The sequence below is a fragment of the Pogoniulus pusillus genome, chromosome 7, assembly GCF_015220805.1.
Source record: "Pogoniulus pusillus isolate bPogPus1 chromosome 7, bPogPus1.pri, whole genome shotgun sequence".
NCBI classification, from domain to species: Eukaryota; Metazoa; Chordata; class Aves; order Piciformes; family Lybiidae; genus Pogoniulus; species Pogoniulus pusillus.
The window spans coordinates 24,592,969-24,609,093 of record NC_087270.1 but is presented as its reverse complement, the minus strand read 5'-3'; the positions used below and the strand labels follow the sequence as shown (position 1 = coordinate 24,609,093).

The 16,125-nt window shown below is 52.8% G+C and overlaps 1 protein-coding gene across 4 annotated transcripts in view; it reads left to right on the top strand.

Annotated features, from left to right (window-relative positions):
* SLC8A1 (solute carrier family 8 member A1) overlaps positions 1-16,125 on the top strand; it is a 153,174-nt gene that overhangs the window by 17,380 nt on the left and 119,669 nt on the right. For all 4 annotated transcript variants that reach the window (XM_064146230.1, XM_064146228.1, XM_064146227.1 and 1 more), the window contains exon 2: positions 2,163-3,998. In XM_064146230.1, coding sequence (XP_064002300.1) covers positions 2,200-3,998 — 1,799 coding nt within the window. In that variant the 5' untranslated portion in view covers positions 2,163-2,199. The remainder of the gene's footprint in view (positions 1-2,162; positions 3,999-16,125) is intronic.

Below are 16,125 nucleotides of genomic sequence, written 5' to 3'. Positions count from 1 at the left end.
CAAAGGCTCTCCTAGAAGAGAATATATAGCTCCAGTAACTAGGAGTCTGGCTTTTATTGGCTAGTAAAATCGAGGCTGCAGCACTGAGCATGCTCAGGGCTCTGCAGGAAGGCATCTGTTCCCTCTGTTTATGCACTGCTAACTAACTGCAAACCTATTTAACAGCTCCTCCACGCTGCTGGAAAATCCTGAGGCAGGACAAGGGCAAGAGCTGCTGTCAGCTCGATGACTGATGTTGTAAATGGAGTGAGAAAGGCCCTTGAAGGAGAAGCCATCAAAGCTGACCTAGTGGGAAAAGAGCATGGGGACATGCTGCCTCTGGAAGCATGCCAAAAGAGTCAAGCTTGCATGCATGTGGGGCTCCTTCCAGTTTGGGGAAGGTGCAAAATGATGTAGTGTAGAAGGAGGAAACTCTGGTAGTAAAGCAAAGTGATACAAGTGATAAACCGAGACCTGGGGAGTGCTGGCTGCTAAGCAGCTCCCCAGGAGCCAGCAGTGCCCTCACACAGGCCAGCAGGCAGCTGTGTGCTGACTGCAGCCAGAGGAGTGTGGGCAGCAGGGCAGGAGAGGGGATTGTGCCCTGTGGCTCTGCTCTGCTCAGACCCCACCTCCAATCCTGCCTCCAGCTCTGCTGTCCTCAGCAGCAGAACACAGAGCTGCTGGAGTGAGGCCAGAGGTGGCCACAAAGATGATCCAAAGGCTGGAGTAGCTCTGCTGTGAGCACAGGCTGAGGGAGTTGGGAGTGTGCAGCCTGGAGAAGAGGAGGCTCCAGGGGCACCTCAGAGCTGCCTGCTAATAGTTGAAGGCATCCTGCAGGAAGGCTGCAGAGGGACTTTTCCTCAGGGTCTCAAGAGACAGGCCAAGGGGGAATGGTTTGAAGCTGAGGCAGAGCAGGGTTAGACTGGAGTTGAGGGACATCGAAATGCTTGAGCGTGTCCAGAGAAGGGCAATGAGGCTGGGGAGAGGCCTTGAGCACAGCCCTACGAGGAGAGGCTGAGGGAGCTGGGATTGTTTAGCCTGGAGAAGAGGAGGCTCAGGGGTGACCTTATTGCTGTCTACAACTACCTGAGGGGTGGTTGTGGCCAGGAGGAGGTTGCTCTCTTCTCTCAGGTGGCCAGCACCAGAACGAGAGGACACAGCCTCAGGCTGCGCCAGGGGAGATTTAGGCTGGAGGTGAGGAGAAAGTTCTTCACTGAGAGAGTCATTGGGCACTGGAATGGGCTGCCCGGGGAGGTGGTGGAGTTGCCGTCCCTGGGGCTGTTTAAGGCAGGATTGGACGTGGCACTTGGTGCCATGGTCTAGCCTTGAGCTCTGTGGTAAAGGGTTGGACTTGATGATCTATGAGGTCTCTTCCAATCCTAATAATACTGTGATACTGTGATACTGTGAAGTTCTTCCCAGAGAGAGTGATTGGCATTGGAATGGGCTGCCCAGGGAGGTGGTGGAGTTACCCTCCCTGGAGATCTTCAAGAGAAGACTGGATGAGGCACTTAGTGCCATGGTCTAGTTGACTGGCTAGGGCTGGGTGATAGGTTGGACTGGAGGTCTCTTCCAACCTGGTTGATTCTATGATTCTATGAAGGGACCCCTGAGAGCTTCCAGGCCAACCTTGCTGCCAGAGCAGGACTAGAGAATCCAGCACAGGTCACACAGGAACACATCCAGACAGGGCTGGAAAGGCTTAAGGGAAGGAGACTCCACAACCTCTCTGGGCAGCCTGTGTCAGGGCTCTGGCACCCTTACAGTCAAGAAGTTCTTCCTCATGTTGAGGTGGAGCTTCCTGTGCTGCAGTTTTCATCCACTGCCCCTTGTGCTGTCCCAGGGCACAGGTGAGCAGAGGCTGTCCTTGTCCCTGTCTTTATCTTCCTGAGCCCCAGCCCTCAGATATTGATAGGCATTGCTCAGATCTCCTCTCAGCCTTCTCCTCTCCAGACTAAGCAGCCCCAGGGCTCTCAGCCCCTCCTCGTCAGGCAGTGCTCCAGCCCCTTCAGCATCCTTGCAACCCTCTCTTGGATCAAATAGATCCCTGGATGACAGGAAGTAGAGGGAACATGGAGGAAAGTAGAGGGAACATGGAGGAAAGTATAGAGAACACGGAGGACAATCTTTCACCTGGGCTCACAGTCAGCTAAGCTAATACATCTGTCCTTTTGACTCTGCAGGTTGAGGACATCTGACGCCCCTTTGGTGGCAGCGGCCATGTCGCCAGCAACTTGCTCCCCCACCTTCCGGGTGAGCTTCCAACTCCTGGGCATGGTGCTGGTGTTGCTGTGCCCTGCAGAGGGCCTACAGGCAGAGGCCCCAAGCGAGCTGCCTGGGAACGACACGGAGGAGTGCACCGGCTCCTACATCTGCAAGAAGGGAGTCATCTTACCCATCTGGGAGCCCCAGGACCCCTCCTTCGGGGACAAGATCGCTCGGGCAACTGTGTACTTCGTAGCCATGGTGTACATGTTCCTGGGAGTGTCGATCATAGCTGACCGCTTCATGTCCTCCATCGAAGTCATCACCTCCCAGGAGCGGGAGATCACCATCAAGAAGCCCAATGGCGAGACCAGCAAAACCACGGTGAGGATCTGGAACGAGACCGTCTCCAACCTCACGCTGATGGCCTTGGGCTCGTCTGCACCCGAGATCCTCCTCTCTGTTATCGAAGTGTGTGGCCACGGCTTCACGGCCGGGGACCTGGGGCCCAGCACCATTGTGGGGAGCGCTGCCTTCAACATGTTCGTCATCATCGCCATCTGCGTTTACGTGGTGCCCGATGGGGAGATAAGGAAGATCAAGCACCTGAGAGTGTTTTTCGTCACGGCGGCCTGGAGCATCTTTGCCTACACTTGGCTCTACATTATTTTATCCGTGTCTTCTCCTGGGATCGTGGAGGTTTGGGAAGGTTTGCTCACCTTCTTCTTCTTCCCCATCTGCGTGGTGTTTGCCTGGATAGCCGACAGGAGGCTTTTGTTTTACAAGTACGTCTACAAAAAGTACCGAGCCGGCAAGCAGAGAGGCATGATCATCGAGCACGAGGGCGACCGGCCCTCCTCCAAAGCTGATATCGAGATGGATGGCAAGGTTGCCAACTCTCATGTGGACAACTTTTTGGATGGGACGCTGGTGTTGGAAGTGGATGAGAAAGACCAGGATGATGAGGAAGCCAGGAGAGAAATGGCTCGGATCCTGAAGGAGCTGAAACAAAAGCACCCTGACAAGGAAATTGAGCAGCTTATCGAGTTGGCCAACTACCAGGTGCTGAGCCAGCAGCAGAAGAGCAGGGCCTTCTACCGCATTCAGGCCACCCGGCTCATGACAGGAGCTGGCAACATCTTGAAGAGGCATGCTGCAGACCAGGCCCGGAAAGCTGTCAGCATGCACGAGGTCAACAGTGAGGTGGCAGAAAACGACCCCATCAGCAAGCTCTACTTCGAGCAGGGCACCTACCAGTGTCTGGAGAACTGTGGCACTGTTGCTCTGACCATTGTTCGTCGAGGAGGTGACTTGACCAAGACAGTCTACGTGGACTTCCGGACAGAGGATGGGACGGCCAATGCTGGCTCTGACTACGAGTTCACTGAAGGCACGGTGGTCTTCAAGCCTGGAGAGACACAGAAGGAAATTCGTGTTGGCATAATTGATGATGACATATTTGAGGAGGATGAGAACTTCCTGGTCCATCTCAGCAACATCCGTGTGAGCGCTGAGGCCTCAGATGAGGGCGTTCTTGAGGCCAGTCGTGCCTCAATGCTTGCCTGCCTGGGGTCGCCATCTACTGCCACTGTCACCATCTTTGACGATGACCACGCTGGCATCTTCACCTTTGAGGAGCCGGTGACACACGTCAGCGAAAGCGTGGGGACCATGGAAGTGAAAGTGTTGCGAACCTCTGGCGCGCGAGGAAATGTTATCGTGCCCTACAAAACCATTGAAGGCTCAGCCAAAGGTGGAGGGGAGGACTTTGAAGACACCTGTGGGGAGCTGGAGTTCCAGAACGACGAGATAGTGTAAGTGAAGGCTTTGTTTATTACTTACAGTCTGGGCTTCTCCTGAGCCTCACTGCGTATGGCTTCCAGAGCTGCACGGGAGGTGTTCGGGTGCCAGCGTGTTGCAGTACCCACCAATGGCCTCATGTGCTTTGGGGAGCCTGATGTGCTGCATTCCTGCCTCACTGACAGACCAGAGAGTGACCCCCGCTCAGGGGCACGCTACCCTTCCAGCGGTAGGGACAGGGGACTGGCTTGTGGGCACAGCCTCCCTCACCCTACCCACCTGCTGAGCAGGCCTCCAGAGCCTCAACTCTGCAGAGAACAAAGCTCTGCTGGCTGTTACTGGACCTGTCATGTGAGGGACCTAAACTGATTATAAACTCTTGCCTGTTGAGCATCTGGGTCATCTGGGACAGTCTGTTCCACTGATGATCTGTTCAGAGCTCTGGTGAAGGTCATTTTACCTCTTTCTCTTCTAAAAGCTGCGGGCCTGGGTCGCTGTCCAATACATGTCCTGGAGAAGTATTGCCATGCAGAGAAGCCTCATGGTTAGGATGCAACTGCAGCAACATTTGGTGGCCTGCAAACAATAAAAGCAAAAAGAGGCTACAAGATGTTGGAGGCTGCTCTAGAATGTCACTAAAGGCATGGTAGAAAAAATTTGGTGTTGTAGCCGTGACATTATGTGCAGAATATAAATTGCTCCAAGAAGTCATGGCAGAAAATCTCTCTCCTTGGGTAGGTCAGGAAAACATTTGCTTGCCCGTCTGGGCTGAGAGTTGGATTGTTCCATCTTCAGGCTCTTCCTACAGTGAACTTTGTGTCTTCTAGTTTGGGCTGAGAGTTGGATTGTTCCATCTTCAGGCTCTTCCTACAGTGAACTTTGTGTCTTGTAGATTGGGCTGAGAGTTGGATTGTTCCATCTTCAGGCTCTTCCTACAGTGAACTTTGTGTCTTGTAGGTTGCCTCCTGACAGCAGCAGGTTCTGTGGCCCAAATTGCTGCGTAGAGAGCTTGGAGAAGCCGCTGATAAAGGGCACTGCTCTGTGAAGTGAGAGCTAAAAGCTGGGTGCTGTGCTCTCTCAGGAGCTGAGACAGACCCATGATGAGTGTCAGGAGTAGGCCTCATGGTTGTTGCGTGTGTCTGCTCTGTGTGCACAGGGAGAACGAAGCAAAGGAGGGGATCACAAAACTCCTTGGAGTAGAGGGAAAGAAAGAAAGTGATGTGTAGTTCTCAGGACCAGTTGAGGGGGTTGATTTCTCAGTAAAAACTGAGCAAGAACTTTTCAGCTGGAGCAGTCTGGAAGCCAGAACATGCATGTTGCTCACCACAAGCATCGAGAGAACACAAGGTGGCTCCTGAATGGTAGCTGGAGCAGAAGGGAATGAAGTTCTTTGGGGAATTTTGGAGTTGTTTTTTCTTCTTTCATTCTGGGAGAAGCAGGGAGTTGTTTGCAGGGATTTGGTTGCACCAGGAAAGGATTAGTTGTGCCAAGGGGAGATTGGACAGAAGGGTTGTGAGGCACTGGAACAGGCTGCCCAGCGAAGCGGTGGAGTCACCACCTGAAAGATACATAGACAGGGTGCTGATGGCCATGGGTTAGTGGTGAGCTTGGCAGTGCTGGGTTTATGGTTGGGCTCAATGATCTTAAAGGCCTTCCCAACCAAAACAATTCTGTGACTCAATGCCATGAACTAGGCTATAAGGATCTTCCCCCAAGGGCTCTTTACTCTATAACCAGGGCACTCAGCAAAACTGGGCTACTGGCAGGAGGACTTTGGTGTTTGATCTCCCTGGGACGTGACAAGTTTACAAGGCAGGCCCAAGCACATGGCCACAGGCTCTGCAGCTGCAGCTAGAGCGGCTTGGGCTTCCCCCTTGTCTTGGAGCCACTGCTTTGGCCAGCATCTCTGTGCCATTCTTCTGCAAGGACAGGTAGTGTCACCTGTGTCTGCCCTGCCTGTTGGTGTCTAGCCTGCGGCGTGGGGTTTTGCAGTGAAACTGTGGTGCCTTCTCCATGGCCTTGTGCCAGGGGCCAGAGGCTGGCTGGTGCCTGCTGCCTCTGCTGGTGCCCTGCTTCCCCCATGTAGTGGTTCTGGGCATCACCTGCCTCCCCACACACAATGAATTCATCCAGGCTGGACTAAGCTGGCTGGAGGTTAAGGAATGAAGCTTTATATGTACAGCTTAGCACAACACACAAGCAGCTATTTGCAATGTGTTACAGTTATTTACCACTATATGCAGTTACATATGAGTTAAAAGCAATACAGATACACAACACCCCTCCTAGCAGCAGCCAGAGTGCCCAGGAGGGGCTCCCAACCACCCTTCCACCTTCTTTCCACCCCCTCCAACCCTCTCCTTTATCTCAGGTTCTCTCTCTTATGTGCAAGGTGAGTTGGAAGAGGTTGGCAAGGGGGCGTTAAGCAGAATGGTTAGCTGGAAAGTGTGCAGGGCCAGGCAGAAGGGTTAATGCAGCAGAGGTCAGACAGAGACTGTCTTATCTATGTTTGTGTTCTTGCTTTTGTATGGCTCAGCAGAAGGGATGGGTAATACAGGCATCACCTTATTTTCCTTTTCACAGCCAGTGATCTAATTTCATTAAAATATTCCAATTAGCCTCAAACCAGCACACACCACTGAGCCATTTACTCCTGACATTTGCCAGCAGTCTGGTAACCAAAAGGTGTGCTGGAAATCATCTGACCACATCCTGCCAGGGCTGTTGCCAAGCCTCCTGGCTTCTGAGGGTGTGCTGGGTGCCCTCCTCCTAGTGCCAAGCCTCCTCTTTCTCACTGGCTGTCACCACATGCATGGAACACCAGAAGCAGTGAAAACAGCTTTCTTGGAAAGCTAAGGTGTGGCTTTTCCCTCGGTAGACACCAGGACATTGCTATCACCTCTCTATCACCTTTAAACTATCTCTGGAACAGCAGGGAGGGATGACAGTGGGAAGCTCTTCCTCAGGAGTTCAAAGCCTGGTACAGATGAGAGCCTGGGGAATGGAGTGGGAAGAACACAATACAAGACAGACATGGTCCTGCTGGAGACAGTCTAGAGAGGGCCACCAAGATGATCAGAGGGCTGGAGAACCTCTGCTATGAAGATCCACTGAGATAGTTGGGGCTATTCAGCCTGGAGAGGAGAAGGCTCTAGGCAGACCTCAGAGCTGCATTTCAATACGTGAAGGGGACCTGCAGGCAGGCTGGGGAGGGACTATTCAGAAAGGCTTAGAGTGATAGGTCAAAGGCAATGGTTTGAAAGTGGAGCAGGACAGAATTGGATTGGGCATCAGGAGAAAGTTCTGCAGAAGGAGAGTAGTGAGATAGTGACACAGGCTGCCCAGGGCTGTGCTTGAGGACCCATCCCTGCAGACATTGGTGCTCAGCCTTGCTGTGTCCCTGTGCAGTCTGCTCTAGATGGAGGTGTCCCTGCTGAGTGCAGGGTGGGTGGCCAAGATGTCCTTGGAGGGTGCCTTCCAATCCGTGCATCTGTGAGGAGGTAGCTACTGCAGGGCTAAGTGTTGGTCATGCTCCATTCAGGTGAGAGGAGATGTGAGCGTACCTCACTTTTCTGGGAGAAGGATGCACCTGGTTCTTGCAGCTCAAAGGCAGTAGGCACTCATCTGAAGCTTAGCTGCTGCAGCCCTTATTCAGGTGTTGAATGGTACAATCTGACTGGCAGAAGATTTGTGCTCTGGCAAACAAGGGGCCTGCAGTGATCTGCTCTAGGTGGTCCTGCTCTGGCAGGGAGGTTGGACTAGATGATCTTTCGAGGTCCCTTCCAGCCCCTGGCATTCCGTGATTCTGTGATTCTATGCAGGAAGCTTAGGGCAGTCCTGCAGCACAAAAATGGTGTGGGCCTGGAGCTGAAGTGCTGCTTATAGGTGTCCTCCCTTGGGAGAAGTTGCTCTGCTGGGAGTAAAGAAGATGTGCTAGCACAGGACGTGAATCACAGAGCCAGAGCCATGCTAGTGCCGTGCTCTGGCTAAAGCGCAGCTGGTGTGGAATGAGGCAATTCATTCCCCAGCACATTTCATTCAATAAACTTCTAAAGCTTCAGGTTTTCCCATGCTCTGGTGGCCAAGAAATGGCTTTGCTGCCCTTTCTAAAGGTCTTTAGTGGCCCTTCAGCTCTGCCATTCCAGGCTGTGTCAATCAGCTTGATAAAACTGAATAGGATCTGTTTTTTTTCCTGGGGCAAGAGCAGCGGAGGTAGGGCAGTGCAGGGGGGACATGAGGATGAAAGAAAACTGTGTGCAAGCCTCAATTATTAGAGGGCAGGCTTGCTGGTAAGTCTCAGCAAAATTGGAAAGCTCTAAGAGGGTCCTGATCTTCTGGAGACCTTCGTCCAGATCCCCAAAGGCCCAATTATGTAAGGAGGGTTTTGTTTGCAGAGCGCAGAGAGGCTTTTCCGTTTTGCAAGCTGTTGATGTCCCCTTTCCCAGGGCACTCCAAAGAGCTGTGTAACCACTGAGGCCAGGCTGCTCCTGTGTGCTTTCAAAAAGCAGAAAGGTCTTGCTCCAGTGCTGCCAAAACAGATGTAAAATGGAGAAGGTGTTGGGCCTCCTATGGAATCCTTAATCTCAGCCTCTTAGAGTGATGCTTTTCTGCTCCTTGCTCCTCAAGTGCAGCTTGCCACATAGTTCAGACTAAGTCCACTCTCTCTTATCTTAGATGAGGAAGTCGAGCCTGGAGAAGAGAATACTCTGGGGGGACCTTAGAGCTGCTTTCCAGTACCTGAAGGGATCCTGCAGGAAGGCTGCAGAGGGACTTTCCTGCAGGTGTCTAGTAACAGGCCAAGGTGGAATGGTTTGAAGCCAAGGCAGAGCAGAGTTAGACTGGAACTGAGGAAGAAGGAGAGTGGTGAGACTTTGCAACCCAGTGAGGTTGTGGCTGCCTCTTCCCTGGAGGTGGTCAAGGCCAAACTGGATGAGACCTTGAGCCATCTGGTCTAGTTGAAGGGTGTCCCTGCCCATGGCAGGGAGAGTGGAGTAGACAACCTCTGAGATGCCTTCCAACCTAAGGCATTCTATGATATGAAGTAATTATTCCCCTAGCTGCTAAGGTCTTTTCTCCCTCTCCATCACCAGAGTGGGTACCTCTTCCAGATGTGACAAAAAAGCTATCTGAAAATGGTGTGCTCTTCCATGTGCAAAACCCAGTTGTTTTTCTAGAGGGAATGTCACAGAGAGCTGTTACAACCTGAGTTCCAGATGTCTGCACCCAAAGTAAGGGTTTTGTTGTAAGTCAGTGAGGAAGTTGAATGGGGAGATATGAATGAAGACCTTGTTGTCCTCAACAACTCCCTGAAAGGAGGTTGGAGACAGGTGGGAGTTACAGAATGCCAGGGGATGGAAGGGACCTCCAAAGCTCATCCAGTCCAACCTCCCTGCCAGAGGAGGATCACCTAAAGCAGATCACACAGGAACACATCCAAGTGGGTCCTGAATATTTCCAGAGAGGGAGACTCTACAACCTCACTGGGCAGCCTGTTCCAATGTTCTGTCACCCTCACAAGGAAAAAATTCCTCCTCAGGTTTAAAAGAAACTTCCTATGCCTCAGCTTCCTCCCAGTGCCTCTTGTCCTGTCACAGGGCATCACCCAGGAGAGCCTGGCTCCAGCCTCCTGCCACTCACCTTTACATCTTCATGAACACTGATGAGGTCACCTCTCCGGCATCTCTTCTCCAAGCTTCAAGCCCCAGCTCCCTCAGCCTCTCCTCATAACAGAGCTGTTCCATTCCCTTCATTACCTTTGTGGCTCTGCACTGGACTCTCTCCAGCAGTTCTGTCCCTCTTGAACTGAGGGTCCCGTAACTGGACACAGTACTCCAGATATGGCCTTATCAGGACAGAGTAGAGGGATAGGAGCACCTCTCTTGTCCTACCAGCCACAACCCTTCTAATACATCCCAGCATGGCATTGGCCCTCCTGGCCACCAGAGCACATTGCTGGCTCATGGTCAACCTCCCATCCACTAGGACCCTCCAGGTCCCCTTCGCTGCCTTCCAGCAGGTCAGTCCACAACCTGTACTGATCCCTGAGGTTGGCCTCTTCTCCCTTGTAACAAGTGATAGGACAAGAGGAAATGACCTCAAGTTGCACCAAGGGAGGTTTAGGCTGGAGACTAGAAGAACCTTCTCAACTGAAAAGGTTTTCAAAGCCTGGCAGAGGCTGCCCATTGGGTGGTTGAATGTATATCCCTGGAGAGGTTTTGAAGAGGCAGAGATGTGGTGCTAAGGGTCATGGCTTGGTCCCAGCCTTGGCAGAGTTTGGGTCTGGTTAGACTGGAGGGATCTTAGAGGTCTTTTCCAGCTGAAATGATTCCATGATTCTGTGTTCCCCAGAGTAAGGCCAGTGGGGGTGCTCCCGTGGCACATCATCATGTGGTGCAGACGTGGTGCTGAGGGCCATGGTTTAGCCTCAGCCTTGGCAGAGTTACAGAACGGTTGGGTTCAATCTTCAAAGGACTTGTCCAACCAAAATGGTTCTAGGATTCTGTGTTGTGGGATGAGTCCTGCCCACAGCTTGCTTGGAGAGGGTGAGCAGGGGAGTCAGCCTGTGCTCTTTGCCCAAATAAGTCGTGAAATCCAGGAACCTGATTTGATGATGTTCCCTGTGGAGAGGAAGAGGCAGTGAGGTTGTGCCAGCACCTCCCTGAGGCGAATGGGGGTGAAGAGGCTGAGGGGCTGAAGAGGGTGAGGACAAGAGTGGTTACTTCTCACTGAAGAACTGGCTTGGGTTCTTGTCCTTGAAAAACCAAACGTTTCCTTATTTGTAATGCTCTGTTGTTGGCAATTTGCTGCTGCCAGCTGCATCTCTGTGGTTGATTAAGGGAGCGTCGATCTTAAATATGTAATAACTCTCTGAAAGCCATCGAGAGGCAGTTATTAGCTTCATCAGGGCCTGTGTACACATCCAGTGTGCTCCTTTATGAAAAGCCTACCTATTAAGTGCATTGTGGTGATTTATAAAACACAAAGTCTAGGCTTGTGTTAAGGAATTAAAGCAGCAACCCTGGCGAAGCTTTGTTGGCACAGGAAAGATTTCTCTTGGAGCAAAGTGCTGCTCTGCAGCTCCTGGCTGGTAGGGTGTGAGGGAGGGATAGAAGAAAGCCTGCCTCCAACTGCTGGTTCCCCTCTTGCCCTGGAGTGGAGCTGGGCACTGCTGGCAGCAGCGTTAGGTCCAGCTGTGGGATGCAGATCTTGTCAATAGAGCAGGGATACACCCACCCCCTCCGGTGCAGGTGGGATCCCTCAGGGCTCAGTGCAGGCACCAGAGCTGTTTAACATCTTTGCCAGTGCCATGGACAGAGGAGCCCAGTGCACCCTCAGCAAGTCTGCAGGTGGCACCAAGCTGTGTGGCACAGTCGACTTGCTAGAGGGCAGGGATCCATCCAGAGGGACTTGCACAGGCTGGAGAGGTGTGCCCAGGACAACCTCATGGCATTCAACAAGGCCAAGTGTAAGGTCCTGCACCTGGGTAGGAGCAATCCCAAGCACAGCTCCGGGTTGGGTGAGGAATGGCTGAGAGTAGCCCTGAGGAAAAGGACCTGGGGGTCTGGGGTGATGAAAAGCTCACCATGAGGCAGCAGTGTGAGTGCAGCCCAGACAGCAACTGTGTGCTGGGCTGCAGCAAGAGCAGTGTGGCCAGCAGGGCAAGGGAGGGGATCCTGCCCCTTTGCTCTGCTCTCCTGAGACCCCACCTGGAGTCCTGTGTGCAGTTCTGGAGCCCCCAACACAAGAAGGACATGGAACTGATGGAGCCAGACCAGAGGAAGCCATGAAAATGCTCAGAGGGCTGCAGCAGCTCTGCTATGAAGACAGGCTGAGAGAGTTGGGGGTCTTCAGCCTGGAGAAAAGAAGGCTTTGAGGAGACCTTGGAGTGGCCTTTCAGTATCTAAAGGGGGCCTACAGGAAGGCTGAGGAGGGACTACTGATGCGGTCCTGTAATGACAGGATGAGGGGCAATGGTTTAAACTGGCAGAGGGGAGATTCAAACTATATGTTAGGAAAGGGTTCTTTCCAGTGAGGGTGGTGAGACACTGGCACAGGCTGCCCATGGAGGCTGTGGCTGCTCCCTCCCTGGGGGTGCTCAAGGCCAGGCTGGATGAGGCCTTGAGCAACTTGTTCTAGTGGGAGGTGTCTGTGCCCATGGTGGGGGGTTGGAACTGGCTGATCTTTGAGGTCCCTTCCAACCTAAACCATTCTGTGATTCTATGACTCTTTTCTGTGATGCTTTGCCCCAGCTTTGACCTTGATGGATGGTGCTCAGGTTTTGTTGACTTCCAGCAGCAGGGCTGCATTTGCAGGCTTAAAACAAGAGCAAATGAACAAAAGAGCAGACAGCTGACCACAGCCAGCATCCAAGCATCTGTGCAGATGGGCAGAGAAACATCTGCTGTCATCCAAAGCCAAACAGAGAGGAGAAGCTGGACCTTGCAGACAACTGTGTGAGTCAGAAAGAGACCCTCCCTGGAGGGGAGAGGCTGAGCCCGGAGGCAGCATCCCGCACGCTGCGGGCAGCTGAAGCGCTATCAGCCAGCTCTCCGCTGGCAGGGTGAGCTGATGTCTCTCTGCCCTTGGCAGGCAGGCAGGCAGGCCAGAGGTAATGCATGGTCTCCCGTGGCTGAATCTGCTTTCTACGTGTCCCTAAGTGGCTTTGCTCACACCAGGGACAAAACTGTATCGCCCCAGCAAGGACGTGCGCGTCACTGCCACGCAAGGGGAAAGGTGCCAACCCTGTCCCTCATCTCTGCTTCTTCCTCTGTTCTTCATCCTCATGGGATAACTGTGTTAGCTTAAACTTTGTGGTCTTGGTTCTGGTGGATCACCTGTACTTCTGTGGTGCTCTCAGAAGAGGAGCTTTGTTTAAGGTTAGTCTTTCACAGTTGCAATATTGCGATGGCCGTGTGCATGGCCGAGGTGCGCTGGTGCCAGTGAGCATGTTCTCTACTTTCCAGCTTTCATAGAATCATAGAATCAAGCAGGTTGGAAGAGACCTCCAACCTCATCCAGTCCAACCTAGCACCCAGCCCTAGCCAGTCAACTAGACCATGGCACTAAGTGCCCCATCCAGGCTTTGCTTGAACACCTCCGGGGAAGGCAACTCCACCACCTCCCTGGGCAGCCCATTCCAATGCCAATCACTCTCTCTGGGAAGAACTTCCTCCTAACATTCAGCCTAGGCCTACCCCAGCACAACTTGAGACTGTGTCCTCTTGCTCTGTTGCTGGTTGCCTGGCAGAAAAGACCAACCCCACCTGGCTGCAACCTCTCTTCAGGTAGTTGTAGAGAGCAATGAGTTCTGCCCTGAGCCTCCTCTTCTGCAGGCTGCACACCCCCAGCTCCCTCAGCCTCTCCCCACAGGGCTGTGCTCCAGGCCCCTCCCCAGCCTTGCTGCCCTTCTCTGCACCCGTTCTAGTATCTCAACATCTTTCTTGAATCAAGGAGCCCAGAACTGGACACTTTGGGCATGGCTGGAGTTAAATTCAGTCCATTCTCTGCAAGCTCCATGTGCCACTGAGCCTGGGGTCATCTTGGGAGATATCAAAACCTCTAGTAATGATGTTTCTGACACTGACATTGAAGGCATTGAGCTTGTTTCCAAGAATGGCAATGCTGGATCCTGGGTGACAACAAATAGAACAGCATTCCCTGTTTTAAAAATATCCTTCTGTAAGAGAGAAACTATTCCCACTGCTGTGCAAGTAAGAGGGTGACTGGCATGTGCCTCCTCCAGCCAGTCCCTAGATGGTCCCATTTCCATAGTCTCTGGACTCCTTCCTACACAGTCAAAGTAACAATAAGATGTCTGGCAGAGATGAGCAAAGCAATAACAGGAGCTGAGGGACAGATTGAAGCCCCATGAGCTGGGGCCTGGAAGGAGAGAGAAAGAGCTGATGGCATATGCCCCATCAGAGCAAATTCCTTTCCAAGGGAAGGTCCTCTGAGTGCAGATGCTCTGACATAGCTGAGGACAGGGTTGGAGATACAAAGATGTCCAGATGGAGATGGGTGACAAGTGGTGTCCCTCAGGGGTCCATACTGGGACCAGTGGTGTTCAGTATCTTCCCCAGGGACACAGACAGGGACCCTCAGCAAGACTGCAGATGGCACCAGGCTGAGTGGGGTGGTTGATAAGAGTGCAGGATGGGAGGGGACATCCAGAGGGGCCTGGACAGGCTGCAGAGCTGGGCTGAGGAGAACCTCATGAGGTTCAATAAGGCAAGGCCAAGGTCCTGCACCTGGGTCAGGGCAACTCTGAACAGCAATCCAGGCTGAGGGTGATGAGATTGAGAGCAGCCCTACAGAGGAGGACATGGGAGTGCTGGTGAGTGAGAAGCTGGGCAGGAACCAGCAATGGGCACTGACAGCCCAGAAGGCCAAGGGCAGCCTGGGCTGCATCCAAAGCAGCATGGCCAGAGATGGAGAGAGGAGATCCTACCCTTCTGCTCTGCTGAGATCTCACTTGTAGGGCTGGGGCCTGCCCTGGAGCTGCTGGAGAGGGTCCAGAGGAGGCCACAGAGATGCTCAGAGGGCTGGAGAAGCTCTGCTGTGGGGACAGGCTGGGAGTGTTGAGGCTGTTCAGCCTGGAGAGGAGAAGGCTCTGAGGAGACCTCAGAGCTGCATTTCCATATCTAAAGAGGACCTACTGGCAGGCTGGGGAGGGACTGTCCAGAAGGGCTTGGAGTGGTAGGATGAGAGCAATGGTTTGAAAGTGGAACAGGGCAGAGTTAGGTTGGACCTGAGGAGGAAGTTGTGCAGAAGGAGAGTGGTGAGACACTGGCACAGGCTGCCCAGGGCTGTGCTTGAGGCCCTGTCCCTGCAGACGTTGAAGCTCAGCCTTGCTGTATCCCTGTGCAGCCTGCTCTAGCTGGAGGTGTCCCTGCTGAGTGCAGGAGGGTGGCCAAGATGCCCTTGAAGGGTCTCTTCCAACCCAATGCAATCCATGACTCTGTGAACCATGCAAGATGCACTCCTGTCAGGTGCCCTCTGTCCTGCAGAGTCTTCTGCTGCTCATGTGTGATGGGGGCAAAAAAAGCAAAGCCACCTACAGAAAGAGCAGAAAGACCAAACTCCTGCATGTACATGCAACCTCCAGAGCTTCCCTGTGGCCACCCAATCTGGGCTCTTTGCTCTTGGACAATCCCTCCCAGCCCAGTGGAATCTGTGATATGGTGCTGAGGAATGTGGTCTAGTGGCATTAGCTTAGCAGTAGTGGTGGGATTGTTAGCTTTGGGCCAGTGGCTTGACTTGGTCATCTCAAAGCACTCTTCCAAGCTCAACAGTTCTATGATCCTGTGTCACTCCTATGTAAGGTAAAAGTAATATAAAGCAAGTCTGCATTTATTTCCTGGGCAGGAAGGATCACACCACAGGGGACAGGTAGAGAAGTGTAACAGGAGATTTCCCTGACTCTGGAGCTCTCCAGTGACCTGGAACTCCAAGAATCACACAGAAACCTGAAAACAGGTCAGTTTAGTAGGGAGGTTTATAACAGAGCTGCATGAGAGTGCTGGGTCAGAGTCAGGCCAAGCATGAACTGGGCTAGAATTAGAGGGGAAGATGTCCTGTTCATGCCTTAGTGCAGAGGGAGCAGAGGAAGGGAGATGAACAGCAGATTCCACCCAAGAGCAAGTCCCTCAGTGGATGTCTGTGTTTGACACTGTCTCCTAGAGCATCCTTCTGGCTAAACTGAGGCAGTGTGGTTCTGGAAGATCAGGGAGTGATGTGGATTGGGAACTGGTGAAGGAAAGGTGATACTGTGATACTGTGATACTGTGATACTGTGAAAGAAGCCAGAGAGTTGTAGTCAATAGATGGAGTCTAGTTGGAGGCCTGGGACTAGTGGTGTCCCACAGGGCTCAGTACTGAGACCTGTTCTGTTCAATATATTCATCAATGACCTGGATGAGGGCACAGAGGGCACTGTCAGCAGGTTTGCTGATGACACCAAACTGGGTGGAGTGGCTGCCACACCAGAAGGCTGTGCTGCCATTCAGCCAGACTTGGCCAGGCTGGAGGGGTGGGCAGGGAGAAATGGAATGAAATTCATTCAACAAGGAGAAGTGTGGAGTCTGGCACCTGGGAAGGAACAACCCCAGGGGTCAGTATAGGCTGGGGACTGACCTACTGGAA